Source organism: Cervus canadensis, chromosome 2, assembly GCF_019320065.1.
Source record: "Cervus canadensis isolate Bull #8, Minnesota chromosome 2, ASM1932006v1, whole genome shotgun sequence".
Lineage (NCBI taxonomy): Eukaryota > Metazoa > Chordata > Mammalia > Artiodactyla > Cervidae > Cervus > Cervus canadensis.
The window spans coordinates 62645161-62661990 of NC_057387.1; the positions used below are offsets into that span (position 1 = coordinate 62645161).

Below are 16830 nucleotides of genomic sequence, written 5' to 3' on the forward strand. Positions count from 1 at the left end.
CAGAGGGATAGTGAGGGAGTCCAAACTTGACTGCACCTGCTATTGTATCTGCTATTTTATTCTAACATAAAGTATAATCAAATATCTTATCTCAATTTTCTATATATGTCCTCCATTTTCCTTTTCTATAAGTACTATTAATTAAGGCCATAGATATCACTACCAATTAGATCACAGAGATTGTTATTCTGCATTTAGAATACTGCCTGGCACCTGGTAGTGCTCAATAAACATTTGTCAAATAAATAAACAAATAATTCCTTGTGGACCACCAATTTGGGGGTAACAGCTTCCTGCTGTAGCACTCATATTCATTTAGCAACTAATTAAAAAGTGCCTTTGATCATCTTGTTGACAAATGATCTTTTGTTGGCTTTCACTGGTCGGCAGCATTAATATTTAACAGTAACAGCAACAAAAATGATAACACCATAGTAACTGAAGCACATGGTATTTATTCTGTCAGGCACTATATTAACTCGGTGGTGGTTTAGTTGATAAGTCGTGTCCAACTCTTGCGACCCCATGGACTGTAGCCCAACAGGCTCTTCTGTCCATGGTATTTGCCAGGGAAGCATAGTGGAGTGGGTTGCCATTTCCTTCTCCAGAGGATCTTCCCGACCCAGGTTCTACTTGAACCAAAAGTAGACTGTCACATTACCGACACTGGAGGCCTTGGAGGGCGGCTGCCTGGGGCCCGTGGCTTCTATATTTTAAAAGAATATATAAAGGCAAATTTAATTTAGAGATTTTATTTAATATCTATAGAAACTACACTCCCATTAAGGGACCAGGAGACTTCCAGCCATATTGCTTTTTGAGTTACAGTGGAATTTTGATGAAAACGTGAGCTGCACTAATTTTGTGTTGCAGGATGCGGGAGTCGAGGGGTACTGGGGAAATGGACACATTTTCAATAGGTTTCCCATATTTTTCTACATTTGCTTCCTTTTGTCCCCCTTCTCTACAAGGATGGTGTTTTAAAAAATTAATGCACATTTAATTGCACATTTAATGCACATTAATTGACCCATGTAACTTGCTTTGCAGGAGGATTATTTTACCGTGGAGTCACCAGAGAAGCCCAATTATTTTAACTCACATCTATTAATTTACTTAGTCCTCAAAAACAACTCAATGAAGTGATACTATTATTCTATTTTACATATGAAGAAACTGAGGCAGAGTGGTTAAGGACACATAGAAAGTGGAAGAAATAGGACTTGAACCCAGACTCTTAACCACTACATGATAATGACTCTCCAAGACCTAGTATTTTAATTCTTAGGGTGTATCTTTTACTCCAACTAAGTTATAAGCTCTTCAAGGAAAGAGCTTAATCTTTTACCTCCTGGAATCAGTCACAGCCCCAAGATTAGTGCCTTATATGTAACAGGCTCAATAATTTTTTGCTAATTTTAGCACTGACCAATAATGCATAAGTCAATATCTAATAAATTATACTATAATAATAAAAATTTGAATTCATATAAGATGGGAAAGATTAGCATGAAACATCTTTACTTCTGGTAAGGCAGTGAAATGAGGCACAATAATCTGAACTGTTGGGTGAAATTGTCCAGGAACATTATCTGTAGCTATGAGCTCCCTCTGTTCCTTTCTAATGTAACCAAACCTTCTCAACAGAGGAAACATGGAAAACATCTGAACTAAACACAGACGATTATTTCTAATTGAGATGGTGTGTGGTAATGACAGCAAAAGATTTTTGAGGATTTGGAGATTGTGTTGAGCATACTATGTGCCAATCACCATGTTATGCGATTGAAAGCAGGGCAGATCATACCTACTGACAGTACTTGTCAGTAACTACTATTATCATAATCAGTTCACAGATGTACAACATTGGCTTAGAGTAACTACAGGTCACAGCTAAGAGGTGGTGGGGTTGGGACCTGGCCTATGCTTAAGTAACTAGAGTATTCTAAAAGGAAGATTTGACTGGGGATTATGCACCAAAGTCTAAAATCATGGAACAATAGACTGGTTCCCAACTGGGAAAGAAGTATGTCAAGGCTGTATATTGTCACCTTGATCATTTAACTTATATGCAGAGTACATCATGTGAAATGCCAGGCTGGACAAAGCACAAGCTGGAATCAAGATTGCCGGGAGAAATATCAATAACCTCAGATATGCAGATGACACCACCCTTATAGCAGAAAGTGAAGAGGAACTAAAAAGCCTCTTGATGAAAGTGAAAGAGGAGAGTGAAAAAGTTGGCTTAAAACTCAACATTCAGAAAACTAAGATCATGGCATCTGGTCCCACCACTTCATGGAAAATAGATGGGGAAATAATGGAAACAATGAGAGACTTTATGACTTTATTTTGGGGGCTCCAAAATCACTGCAGATGGTGACTGCAGCCATGAAATTAAAAGATGCATGTTCCTTAGAAGAAAAGCTACGACCAACCTAGATAGCATATTAAAAAGCAGAGACAATTACTTTGCCAACAAAGGTCCGTCTGGTCAAAGCTATGGTATTTCCAATAGTCATGTATGGATGTGAGAGTTGGACTATAAAGAAAGCTGAGTGCTGAAGAATTGATGCTTTTGAACTGTAGTGATGGAGAAGACTCTTGAGAGTCCCTTGGACTGCAGAGAGATCCAACCATTCAATTCTAAAGGAAATCAGTCCTGAATAATCATTGGAAGGACTGATGCTGAAGCTGAAATTCCAATACTTTGGCCACCTGATGGGAAGAACTGATGCATTGGAAAAGACCCTGATGTTGGGAAAGATTGAGGGCAAGAGGAGAAGGGGATGACAGAAGATGAGATGGTTGGATGGCATCACCGACTTGATGGACATGAGTTTGCGCAAGCTCTGGGAGATGGGGATGGACAGGGAAGCCTGGCATGCTGCAGTCCATGGGGTCACAAAGAGTCAGACACAACTGAGCAACTGAACTGAACTGACTGACTAAAATCTAAAATGATACCTTTTACATAATCCAATTGTCTCTGTCTCCTCTGCCATCACACCTAGCCACACTTCACTTTGGCATTTCACTGTCTGAATTTAATTTGGGGGTTCAATAGCTTAGCAGGAGTGAGAAAAACCACCACCTCCCCACCTCTGGATAAAACCACAATTGTACCAACTCCTCTGTGGCATCACCATCCTGACACCCAGCACTGACAAATTTACCCAAACTTTGAAAGGTAATATTTGAAAATATCAAAAGGCAAATTTCTCCTATTGAATGAAATTCTCTCTGAACACAGTTAAATGACATTGATAGACCTGGTAAAATCTGGTGCGGCTATGACTGCCTTCCAAAGCAAATATAAATGAAATGCCTTTTATACACCTCCTGTAAGAATAAGACTAAGCAAATAAAATTAAAACTGGCAACCCAAAGAGATTCGGGGCACATCAACATCTTGAATTGTGCTTCAAATGTTTTGGGGCTTAACTTAAAACTCCAAAGCACATTAAGGCAGAAGACTTTCAGATCCATGATGGTATAAATTTAATCCACATGTGTCTGATTCATTTACACTTGAAGCATTCAAGTAATGTTTTGTAAGTGCCGTCTCAATGTCTATGACATCTCTGGGCATTTTTATGTCTTTCTCCTTAAAAAACAGGAAATCATGCTTTGGCAAGAGTAAATAAACTTAAAATACCAAAGTATTACAGACCACCAAGCACAACTAAATCAACAGACTTTTGTGTAAATTCTCAATCCAGCAGTGTCTTTTTTTTAATTAGATTGACTTTTGCTGGTCCAATTTTACACCATTCATTTCCATGAAGGGAGATGTTATACTCAAATATGAGTTCAATTCCAAAGGCCTATAGACAGCTCAATAGATTTACCAAATCACACTGTAAAGCTATGTGTAATATACTTTATATTGAGATAATGTGTGAATAAATGGACTTCTAGAAGAGGGTCCTAAGCCAGATTCTGTGGGAAACAGACTTTGAGACAGTGATCTACATGCAGAAATTTTTCTGAAGGGTGTGAGGCGATGAGGAAAGCAGGATTTGGCAGAAGGAGGCACAGAGCTGGAATGCAGTTACAAGTTCTGAAGGGCACAGGACCCTTCAGAAATGTCCCACAGGAGGCAAGGGTGTGCTTTAGGTCCCCACACCCACCCATCACTGTCCACAGAACGACCAAAGAGAAGGGGCACAACCACAGACAAGGCAGCGCCCTTTGGCTGAGGGTAATTTCCCTGAGGGGAAAACTCACCCCATAGGGGATCCAAGTGGAATACCAGTGTCTACTAGACAAGGCTGTTGGGATTTTCTGAGAATTAATCCTCTGTGAATATAAGACCTACTCAGTCTTTTAGTCTGATTAGCAATACAAATTGAGCCATATATTCACTCAATCAGCTAGCAAAGGCTTGAGGTAAGCAAACTCATTTTATAGGGAAATTTCAACATTTACTATGGAGCTTTAATTTATGACAATGTACGACCAGTGTCTGTAGGTCTTACTCAAAGAAATTTTCTCCTCCTGTGTCCTGAAATAATCCCCTCAAAGATAAAACACCAATAAAAAACACATCTTGGAGAAAAAAGTTCTGCACGTAGAGAAGAAGGCAGTGCTAAAGATAATAATGGGGCAAAAGTAACTTTGAAGAAGTTGTATCACCTAGCTTTTTCTCTTTGCCATTGATAATTCACATTTGATACCTGGTTCCTTTTCATTCATTCATTCAATAAACATTGGTTATGACCTACTTGTAGAAACTAAAACATAAGCCAGCAAATAGCTCTTAAACGCCAAGAACCATTGAGACTAACAGAGGAAACTGACATGTAAACAACATAACAAAATAATATCAATCCCAGCTTATCTACGAACTTCTTTCAGATTGCTGATGAAATTCCTAAATTCTAGCACCAGACTCAAATTATAGAATGTTCAGGATTCTCCAGGATGCAATTCTAATACTCCTGGGAAACCTCTGAACACACTTTCACCTCTTAGATCTCTCCAATCCAAATCCCAATCCACAGTTTTGAAGTATACCCAAGGCCAACCAATCAAGTCCTGACCCCATCAGCAGACTGAGTCCAAAGTGGAAATGAGAACCACTACCCACTGAGCGCTTATTTACATTAGATTCATTTAGAAAATACTTATTGGGCCCAACTCTGTGCCAGCCATTGGTCTTAGAATTGAGGACACAGCAATAAACAAGGTTCCTTCCTTCAAGGAGCTTACATGCTAGAGTCAGAAGCCAACAACCACCAAGTAAGCAGATAAGTGTATCCCATATTATCTGATACTGCTAAATGCTATGAGAGTAAATAAAGCAGAGGCATGGAATAGAGAAGAGAAGGGTTACTTTCTAAGACAGCCTGGTTAGACAATATGGTATTTAAGAGAGGAGTCAGGGAAGAGCCACATGGAAGTCAGGAGGAGAGTACTCCTGGCAAGAGAACACCAAGGCTTCAGGCTCGGGATGTGTTCCCAGATGTCCTGTCCAGTGGAACTGTTCCTCTGCCAGCTCCTGTCACTGACTTCACACCACATACTTCATGTCCACCCAAACACAAGAGCAGCCTGAAGACCCATCATAGAAACTACATTTAACTATCTCTAAAATGTGCCTTATCTTCTGGATATGAATTTTGAGTTGTGTCTGAGTTGTTTAAGAATTTCATAAAAGTGGGGTTTCCCTGGTGGTCCAGCGGTCAAGAATCCACCTGCCAGTGCAGGGTATGTGGGTTAGATCCCCAGTCCTGGAAGATTCCACATGCTGAGAGGCAACTAAGCCTGTGAGCCATAAGTACTGAGCCTGCGCTCTGGAGCCCAAGCTCTGCAACAAGAGAAGCCACCACATGAGAAGCCCACACACCGCAACTAGAGAGTAGCTCCTGCTCACCACCACTAGAGAAAGCTTGCATGTAGCAACAAAGATCTAGTGCAGTCAAAAATAATAAATAAATAATTTTTAAAAGAATTTCATAAAAGTAGAACCCAAGTATTATCAGTCCTTTCTCCAAACATCATCATTGCAGCTTCCACAATCTAAACCAGGGAGCACTCCCACTTCACAAGGGAAACCAGCTAAAACAATTATCAACAATATCACCTCTAAATTAGTAGCAATGCAAGAATAGCCAAAAAGATCTGACATAAAGTTATAAAACAATCCAGTTTGTTTTTAATTTTAAAATGAAGCTCATTCAAAGTCCTTTATTTGGTACAGTGAGATCCAATGATGGATTGGTTAATTAACTTTTTTAGTTTGGGAAGTAATTCAAACAGGTACACATTATGTCTGCAAATATTTATACATTTCCACATTTTCATTTGAAATATGTAAATGTACATCCATTCACCATCTTTTTGCTGTAGAGCCAGGTGGAGAGGACACATACACAGATTGTCATTATACAGTTTTTACACATGATAATGAGGGCCAGCCTCTCAAAGAAAGCAATCTTACTAGTAGTCAAAATGTTCTATTCTGTTGTGTTATTCCACCATTTGCCACTAGCCCTGTAAGATCTGGTCTTTATGACGCCAATACCTTTAGCAATTCAGTAGAATTCAATTAACCATTCAGTTATTTGATTTCTATCTGACAAACATCTTAGTGACCAAATGTTTAACTACATGACTAGAAATACTAGCAGAGGAGTAAAAACCTTAGAAAAATTAAAATCAAACTCTATGTATGAAACAAAACACACTTCTTGGGTAAATTCACCTATATAAGTTATCATTTTGCTCTTCATATACTTTCCAATTCAAACTGATCCTTCCAGTAAAAGACTGCTAAAGTTGAACTGTATCATAACTCGACAGTTGCTCACTTACGGAACAGATTAAAAATTACCATTTGGTTTCAATATCTGCTTAATTAACTTACCTACAGAACTCAGAACCCACATTCTGGTAAATCATTTCCCATCTCTTGACATTCATACTACTTAAGTTACAGTCAACCAGTCAACAAGTATTTATTGCTCTGCCAAACTAGTGAAATAAGTATAGGAATAATAATAAGTTCTTTTTAGGATTACATAGTCTAGAAATGGAATGTTAAAAAGACTCACTACCTGAAGAAAGGCAAAAGTAAAGAATATTAAGGAAATGTTACTTAGAAGTGCTGGTAAGTGTCTTCTTTTTCCACATCACTCTAGAAACATCAGAAAAATATCTTCAAGGTTTATTTATTAGGAAAAAGTGGTTCACCTAAGATGCATGCAAGACAATTTTATAACGGCCATTTGACTCTCAAAGATTTTTGTATTAACTTGTTGCTAAGTGGAATTGTAAGTTAGTCAGTACCTATTGCATTTCCCTGTGTTTTTCAGTTGGGATTGTAATTAAATGAATTTATATGAATTAACAGTGTTTAAAACTATAAAATTCAGATATTGAAAATTTTTACAGACATTAACAAGTTATACTTTAAGCTAACATTATGATTATGTTTCTAAGTATCAATTCCTGAAAATAAGCATATACAGACACACACATACACATATATTCCTCCTTTTGTGGGGAAAAAAATAGGGAATTTTTAGGGCAGTGAAACTATTCTGTATGATACTGTGATGGTGGACACATATCAACATACATTTGTTAAAACCCACATGCCGTACAGCACAAGGAGAACCCTAATATAAACTGCAGACTTTATAATGTACTCATATTGGCTCATCCATTGTAACAAATGAACTACATCAATGCAAGATGTTTATAGTAAGGATTAATGGGTGTGAATGGATGGAGACATGAGGAGGTATGTGAATTCTATGCTTTCTACTCATTTTTCTGTAAACCTACAACTACTCAAGAAAAATAAAATCTACTAAAAGAGATTTCTAACAAACATCATGATCATCTTACCTTTGTATTAAACTCAATCATCAGAATTAATACAGTATCCCCTTTTTCATCAGCCACAAGTTTTAAAAGTTTTAGACATTATGCCAAAGCTATTGATAAGTTCTGATGCAGTAAATCCTGCCAATCCCAGACACCAGCATCTGAATTACTCACTTCCTCCTTTCAGTTTATGCATGCACCGGTACCCTTATTCCAGTTTGAGGCTTGAAAAATGACAGTGAACACAGGTCAAAGACCGTCTGCAGATGTTCGTTCAAATTCAACATTTCATTCTTATCAGGATGAGAGAAGGCACAGTGTAGAGTAGGGCATTGACCTGGAAGATGTCACAGTTATAGTGCATCTGCAGGAATTTAGAAGCTCAGTTTCAGAGAGATGTTTTAAACATTTAGAAGCTTCTAAAATGTAGGGTGCAGAATGATGGCTCAGTCATTAACACCTGTGCAGTTCCTCCTGGGCATTCAGAGGATAAAGGGAAAATGGTTCTATAGGGAAATCAGTGTTGGGTGTTATTTCGGCATTCCCAAGCTAGGGTTTTTCATTCAGGTTCCATTTAGAACTGTCTGAGGGCCTTAACAAAACAAGTAAGGCACTTGTTATAAGTCACAATTTATAAATCCTTTAACCAGAACTTGCCATGAAGACCCAAGACTTCACAAGAGAAAGAAACTAGGAATGCAAAGAATGCTTGAAACAACTTAAAACATCAATTCAGCATGGGCTATCTGTGGTAGACCTACTACCCATCTGATGCAGAAACAATTTTTCACACTAAAAAGCACTTTAGAAGTATTGATGCATTGGGGTCATAAGTGTAGCAATAATTCACAGTTAAATAGAACACAGACCTCAGAAAATGTTTTATAAATATAAAATTATATTTCCACTAGGATATATATTCAAGATATTAACTAAATTGTAATATCTATTTTAGCAGTAAAGAAAAGCAAAACTTCAGGAAAAGAAATTAGAGAAAAACATAAATTCAAAATATTCCTGGTGAGGATGAAACTTTCTTACCTTCTATTGCCTGACAGTAGTTAACCTAAAACTCCTATTTCTCAAAGTCAAAAGCCGAAACTAAGTAGAATTTTAAGGGTGACTTGAAAAAAAAAAGCCAAAACCAAAACACCAGTGATTAGCCCAGGGTTACCTGTGTCTCATTAAGTTCACTACTTCATGGTTTTCAGGCTTTCTCCAGAGCTTCATTTTTACATTTTCTTTAAATATTTTCAGCTACCTCTTTTCTCCCTTTCTTAGCATTCCCTTTCCAACCCTCAAATCAGTCATTTTTTACTCAGACTCACTTTTTATTTTAAAAAGCTACTTTATTTCAAGTTTAAAAGAAAAGGAGAATTATTCTAAGGGAATTCCCCTTGTCAAGTAGCATAAATTAAACTCTCCAAGAATGAACACTGAAGGGATTCCAAGTGTTGACAGAACTTTTCTCAGCTATTCACATTCAAACAACTAAACTATGAGCTCAGATGAGACCCCAAGTTGGGTTCACCTAAGGCCTCCTAAATTAACAAGAAGCAAGCTTCGACATGTTGATTTGCCATTGACAGATGTAGCCTATCCTCCGCTAGATTGGGCACCCCAGACCAATTCCAGAATACTGTGTAAAAAATACTTAAATGATACAATTCCAGTAGCTAAATTCAAATTGTAAGGAAATAAGAGGTATAGAAATTAAGAAATATTTTAAAAGCAAGAAATCCTTTTGCAGAATAAAATTGACTACCATAGGATCTATCTGCAGCAGTAACTCTCAAGACTTCTGTTCACCAGGACCATCAGGATTGTTTATTAAAGCTCTACTGGCCACAATTCTTAGACAATGAACCCACAGGGGCCTAGAAAAACTGCATTAAAACAAGCAAGAACAAGCACTTGCATATCACTATGCAAGGTACAACCAACCATGACCTTTGTGTTATGGCTACCTTTGTCTTAACACTTTTGCCTTACCTCTACCTGAGTATCAGCTGTATTACTAGCTTTAAATACCAATCTGTTTCCCCCTTGGTAAACAGAAAAAGGAATGGAAATAATCTTTACTGCCATCAGTAGCTACATACACAAGGATGTTTTCTCTTTCATTGTGTGTTATCACCTTTTCCATTATAAACAGTTGCAGAGAGTTATGGCCATACTTATCAATCACAAGTATTTTTTGTCTTCTATTTAGAAAGTCATATAAATGATTTATGTTTGTTGCTAATTCTTTAACCTTAGCCTTCATTTCCAAATAAAAATACCAAGATGTTAAATATAGCTGCTGGAAAAAGAGGCAATGAAATGATAAGAGAAGATTCCTTGGCTCTCATATCCCTCCCTGCATTACTATCATCCTCGGTTAATAAACTAGAGGTTTCTTTACCTGATCTACCCATTGAGGTCACCTGTACTATCCAACTATCTCAACTCATCACTTCCCTTTGCAAACTGAGACCTGGTCATTGTGTGTTGGAAGAAGCCAATCTATAAATCACAAGCCCATGTGACTTTCTATCAAGATGTACTGGAGTCCATTCCAATATTGTTTTATAGTCATTTTTTCACATTTTAGAAACTAATCATATTCAGTATATTAAAACTGTCATTTCTGCAAAAATTACTTTATACCACACTGCAATAGGTAACACTATGGTTAGAATTGTTTAGTGAGAATATTTCTTTTATTTCCAGGCTTGTGGGAAAATAACCATGTGTCATAGTTAGCTTAATTCTAAGCCAGAGATGAGAACTAAAATAAGTTCTGAATAGGAGTAAATTCCAGCACTCAAAAGATGAAACAGCATTGCCCATCAAGACTAACATCTTTGAAAAAGACAACAAACCTTGTATTGAATATGGATTAACTGAAAAAGCAAAAAATTGTCAAAACCATAGATCCTTACCAGAAACGGACTCCAACAAATGCAGGAAACACACATTATACCCAGAAGCTGGATGACCATTTCAAAGTGATGAGACCTGCCTTGTCTGTGCTGCTGACTTCTAAATTTAACTTTCAAAAGTGAAATTCCCGTGATGGCATTGCAAACAAATGAAACACCCAGGGCTAGGAGCCCCAGAAAAGCAAAAAGTAAAAGATAAAACCTATCTTCCCAGTCTTTGATTTGATCTGTTTTGTAGAAACACCAGGTCCTCGAAGCTTGAATTTTATAGTCACGATGCCCAAGGATGGGCAGCAAAGCTACAAAAATAGCAAAAAAGCACACCCCACTCAACATCATTTTAACATGTTTGGTTGTAATTTTTGTAGAGTGAAATATTGGTTTGGTGACTCCAATACATCGCTCAATGGCCATCAGACTGCCTAAAAAAAGTGGGCACAGACCAGAGAACACCATGCAGATACCAAAAATACTGCAAAGGATATTTGACTTGTCAAAGTAGATCCAGTCTTTATCAGAAGCATACACAAAGACCGCTATAGTTCCATTGATGAGGTGCCCAAAGAAATCTGTGATCACTAGAGCACTAGCCAAAAGCAAAAACGATGACTTGTACTTCTGTCTAAATCTCTGGTATGCCTTCATGAGAATAGCAATGGCAAGGCTGTTCGATAAGATTCCCACTGTCATGAAGATTATTGAAAAAGATATTGAAAGGTCTTCTTCCAGTTGGCAAGTTGTATTTGAAAGGAGCTCAGATGCAGGAGACACTGACTCTATAGAACTGTTTGTGGACATTGTTGTGGAGATAAGAGCCGGCCACTCAAGTCATCTCCCTCTCAAGAGTTTAGGCTTGCAGTCCAGAGATCTGTAGCATAAAGACAGAGAAATCATGAGCCCTGGAAAACTGCTCATCTGGCATCCCAGCACCCTATGGTGGGAATCAGATTTATCCAGCCTATCAGGAGCCAGGTTGCATCATGCTGAAAACAACACACATCTGCCTGGGGTTCCACATCTCATTTTCAAGGTAAAGAAGCTACCAGAACTGAGACCTCTTGGTTAACTTCTGTGTCTACTCTGCCAATGAGCACCTCCAAAATCTCCTCCTGACACTTCACTGACACCCTAAAACTTCAGATTTACCAACTCACTTAACAAGACTAGATTTAAAACCAACTGAGTTTTTAAAAGTATGATAGTCTATTCTAATAACTAAGTGACGGTTTATACTTTTTGCTTTTTCCTCTGATGAGCTTTGCCCCAAAAGTGTAGATTATTCCTTTGGGAACTATGTCTGTTTGTCAGGCAGACAAAAATCATCATCCCCAAATTTTGGAAGGGTGCAGGGTGGAGCCGCAAGCGCACTGACGCTGCATGGGCTTCTCTGAATAAGTTCTGAATTCGAGCTAAAACGATGTGATTTAGCTCAAATAACAGCAAACCACACACCTCAGTGACCCATGGAAGGCTACCACCTGTGCAGAAATGCAGGTGGGTGACAGCAAGGGAGACGACCACCCTCACTGTGGGCACTTCTTTCTAGATGCTGCTGATCTTAAGTTACAGCTTCAGGGCAGCAATATCCAAGGCGAGTTATTCATTTGTAGCTCTTTCCCTAAGGCTTCCTTGGTAGCTCAGACGGTAAAGAGTCTGCCTGCAATGCAGGAGATCTGGGTTTGAACCCTGGGTCAGGAAGATGCCCTGGAGAAGGACATGGCAACCCACTCCAGTATTCTTGCCTGGAAAATCACGTGGACGGAGGAGCCTGGCGGGCAACACCCCGTAAGGTCGCAGAGTCGGACACGACTGAGCGGCTAATACACAGCTCTTTCACTAGTAAGCTGAGACCTGAGTCACAGACCCTCTCTGCCCACCCCCGCCGCCACCCCGCCCCGAGCTCTTTCAGCCGGCGTTTCCCCAACAGCTTTCCCGGAGGTTAGGAATTCCGAAGCCAGCCTTTCCTGGGACCGGCCCAAGCGGGGCCGCCCCGGTCTGCCCGCAGGGCGGCCGCCTCCTCCGAGTCTTACTCACAGCGCTACTTTCGCCCGCTGCTACCCCAACGCCCCCAGGCCTCTGCTTGCAACATCCTTCCCAAACCTCTTAACTGGCTGAAACTTTCTGCGATTGCTCAAACGCCAGAGGGCCGGTCTCCCTCCCACCCCCGGGGCGCCAAAGACCTGCGGTGATCCGGATGTGGGGGTCGAAGTGTCGCGGGCAGGGAAGCGAGGGGTGAAAGGGGATATTTTCCTTCACCCGTTTCCCTCCTCTTAGACCCTTTCTCCCAGGTCCCAGTCGCGCACCTCAGAATCCGGACGGGTCGGTCTTTTCTCTGCGACTGTATCCCCAGCTGGGGGCATCTGTTCCAAACGTGTTGGCCAGCGCAGGCTCAGGTACCCTCGGGTGCGGCTGCCTGTCGCCGCCCCGGGCGTCCGAGAGTGCGGTGGCTAAACCTCAGCCGGCCTGAGCATCCGGAGACCAACGCGTGGGAATCTAGCCGCTAGAGGGGTGGTGACCTTGGCATCCCCGGCTGCGGGCAGGGCTCTAGGCGGAGCAGAAGGGCGCGCCGGCCCGTGGGCCATCCCGCGCCCCTCTCTGCTTCGCCGATGCCGCCTGAGCGCAGCGCCGCGCCCGCGCCACGGCTCCGGCCCGGACTCGCTCTCGCCGCGCGTCCGCCCACGCGCTCAGCCAGCGCGGAACCTGCCCGCTGCGCGCGGCTCGCTGGGTCCTTTAGCACCTAGCGGCGCTCGCCGCCTGGGCGGGGAGGAGGGCGCGGTTGACCTCCGCCCCTTCCTCCCCGCCCCTTTCGCCTTGAGCCGGACGCGGAGAAACTTCAGCACCGTGCTCAGATGCTACAGCCCCCCTCCTCAGCATCACTACGGCCCTCTTAGCTGCCCGACCACTTAGGGCAAAGTTTTGTTTTAAACTCCTTCTCCAGCTAAAGGCGCCATCTCTATGGCTGTAAAATAGGAATCAGGAGAGCCGAGGAAAGCGTGCAGACAGCAGTCGTGAGAGCGTATTGAAACTGTCAGATTGTAGTTTGCCGACTGTTCATCCCAAATCCAGCTTAAAAAGAATAAGCCAGGTACAAAGAAAGAGATGGTGCATTTGAGATGGTGGGCTTAGGGGCCGATATCCCCAAGAAGTGAAAAACATTCGGGCCACGTGTCGTCAGTGGGAAGTCGCTGCCTTAGGCTTCGCTGTCCCTTAGAGGACTGGACTGTTTCTAGCTTTCTAAAGAAGGTGAGAGGGGAAGGGTGAGGCGTATTCTCGCAGGACACATGCAGATAAAGCAGTAACATTTTAGTGATTTTAAAAGCCCAATGGTGAGAGAATTTCTAGTGGTGTGTTTACTCAAAGAAACTAATAAATTTTGCTGAAATCGTTTCATAATCAAGTAAAGAAATATCCACTATTCCATTAGGAATTGTAATTCGAGTCATTTTAATGTTGTAACCGTTTTTTGCTTATATTGTTTTGATCTGTACCTATTAACTTTATGTCATCTTCATAGTTTATGGAAACGTATTACTGATCTTTGCTCTTTTTGTCAGTAAAATATTGCCACAACTTATGTGAAAAACCAATGCCACATGGAAATAAACCCTCTTTTCTCTGTTCTAAAATCAGAAGGGGCCTCTAAACTCCTGGAAATTAAAAAGGACCATAAAATGCTACAGTGAGATAAATAAATTAGCCATTAACTATAGAGAAGAATGATTGCAGTTTTTTTTTATTGCAGTTTTTCACTATGGTAGACACTGAGGTTTTTTTTTAATGATATGATCATAGCTTGTAAAATAAAGTATTACTCAGGTAGAGTCACTTGAAAAATCTGGTTAATCAAATATTCTAGTTAGTAGAGAATAGTATGTCTGAATGACCAGTGTCCAAAAAACAACTATGTAATAAACCACATGGAAAATGTGAATCACACAGAGCACTATTCTATCCTTTAGTGATTAATATCACTTGATCACATTGGATACAATTATCTATTTACTTACGCCTCTCCCACTGAACTGCATTTCTGCAAAGGTCTTATTCATCTCTCCATCCTCACCTAGGACTATCCTCCTGGTCACTTACTAACATTGTTTGAATTCATCGGTGGTACAACCAACATTCTAGGATCACACTTCAAGATCTTGAAAAGTCCCCATCTTTCACTGGCACAGCTCACTAACAACAGCTACTTAATTTGCTGAGTGAAAAACAGAAAATTCTCATGAATGCCATTTCAAGTCATAATGTTTATTACGTATATTTAAAACATTATTAATTTATTTTTCAAAGTGCTAGATAAATCCTATTTTTTTAAAGTACCTACTTTGAAAAAAAAGTGTCTACTTTGCATGTATTCTTGGAGTTCTATTTTTAGAATCCATTCCTTAATCAAGAAACATTTCACCTGAATCTTAATAAAAGATTCTAAAGAACCTACATCTCTTCTCAAGATAGAGTATATTAGTATCAGTAGAGAAGGTACTAACTAATATGGAAGAGTAAATAATTAACTGACGACTCTTAAAAGAAAAAAATACATATCTGGCCTTATTGCACCCAAATCTGATCCCTATTCAAAGTTCCCAGTGGCAGCCTCTGACTGCTTACATAAGGAATTGCTAAGTCACTTTAGTCGTGTTCGACTCTTTGTGACTCTGTCTAATAGCCCACCAGGCTCCTCTGTCCGTGGGATTCTCCAGGCAAGAATACTGGAGTGGGTTGCCATACCCTTTTCCAGGGCATCTTCCAGACCAAGGGATGGAACCCACGTCTCCTGCGGCGCCTGCATGGCAGGCGGATTCTTTACTGCTGAGCCACCAGGGAAGCCCCAGTGTGAGGAAGAAGTGCTGGCAAATCAGCAGATGAGAGAAACAAACAGATCAAAAATTAGTTGGTGGGTGAAGGGGGTGAGAGATGGTGAGGGGGCAGGTGGGAAGGGGGGTGGTTGACAAAATTCTTCTGAAAAACAGTAGTTGGTATCATTACTGCTGAGAAGCAGACGCACGTAAAACTCAACTTACACATTCATTCAACAAATTTCTTGAGTGTCTATTTTGCATCACACACTGTTTCTAAGAGGCAGAAATACAGCTGTGTGGACAAAGCATCCAAGCCCCTGCTCTGGTGTGGCATTGAAGTGAGGGAGGGCACTTACTTTTGTGGCGCCTATGTCTAAAACCTTCATGTGATTTGGTGGCTTCCCTTTAATGGAGCCAAAGCTGATGTCAGCCTGTCGACAGGAGATAACATGACAGGTGTGGGCTTGGCAGTCACGTTCATTCAGGATTAGATGCAGAACACTATGCTCAGAGAAGTGTGCACATTCTAATTAAAGTCAGAGAAACCGGGACTCAATGACACTGAGGACAGAGTAAAAACTCCATAAAAATTAAAAGGCGTGTTGGAAGTTGATTTTTATAGTTTTAATAAAACTGTCTAGGAAAACTTTTCTGGAATTTACCATTGACATTCATGCTAGAAACTATGTCCCAGTTTGGCAGTAATTAAAATAACAACTTCTTTTTTAAAAAAAATTATTATGTAACTCTTTGAAGCACCAAAAGTAACATATGTAATGCATTTGTAAGTTGTGAATTATTATATAAAATAAACACCCATGTACCTACTATCTAATTTAAGGACTATGTGGATTTCCTAGGGCTGCTGTTACAAAGTACTACAGACTGGGTGGCTTAAAAAACAGAAACGTATCTTGCAGTCTGGAGTTTAGAAATCCAAAATCAAGGTGTTGGCAGGGTTAGTTCCTCCTAGGGGCTGTGAGGGAGAATCTGTTTCATATCCCTGGCATGGCTTCTGATGATTTGCTGGCAGTCTTTATCATTCCTGGATTTTAGATGCATCACTCCAATCCCCACTTTCATCTTCACATGCCATTCTCTCTCTTTGTCCTCACATGGTCATCTTTTTATAAGGAGACCAGTCATATTGGATTTGGGACCCACCCTACTCCTGTACGACCTGATCATAATCAATTACATCTGCAACAACACTATTTCCTAATACAGTCACATTCTAAGACACTGGGGGTTTGGATTTCAAATTT

General features: G+C 40.3%; 1 protein-coding gene across 2 annotated transcripts in view; it reads right to left on the reverse strand.

The window, feature by feature from the left end:
• Positions 1 to 13495, reverse strand: part of PTGFR (prostaglandin F receptor) — a 59626-nt gene extending 46131 nt beyond the window's left edge. Inside the window, exons 1-2 of one of the 2 annotated variants that reach the window (XM_043460883.1) lie at positions 13064 to 13495; positions 10761 to 11628 (exon numbers count right to left, since the gene is read on the reverse strand). In XM_043460883.1, the coding sequence (XP_043316818.1) occupies positions 10761 to 11558 (798 nt within the window). In that variant the 5' untranslated portion in view covers positions 11559 to 11628; positions 13064 to 13495. The other variant, XM_043460884.1, reaches the window with a different exon arrangement.
• Between the last annotated feature and the right edge of the window lie 3335 nt (positions 13496 to 16830).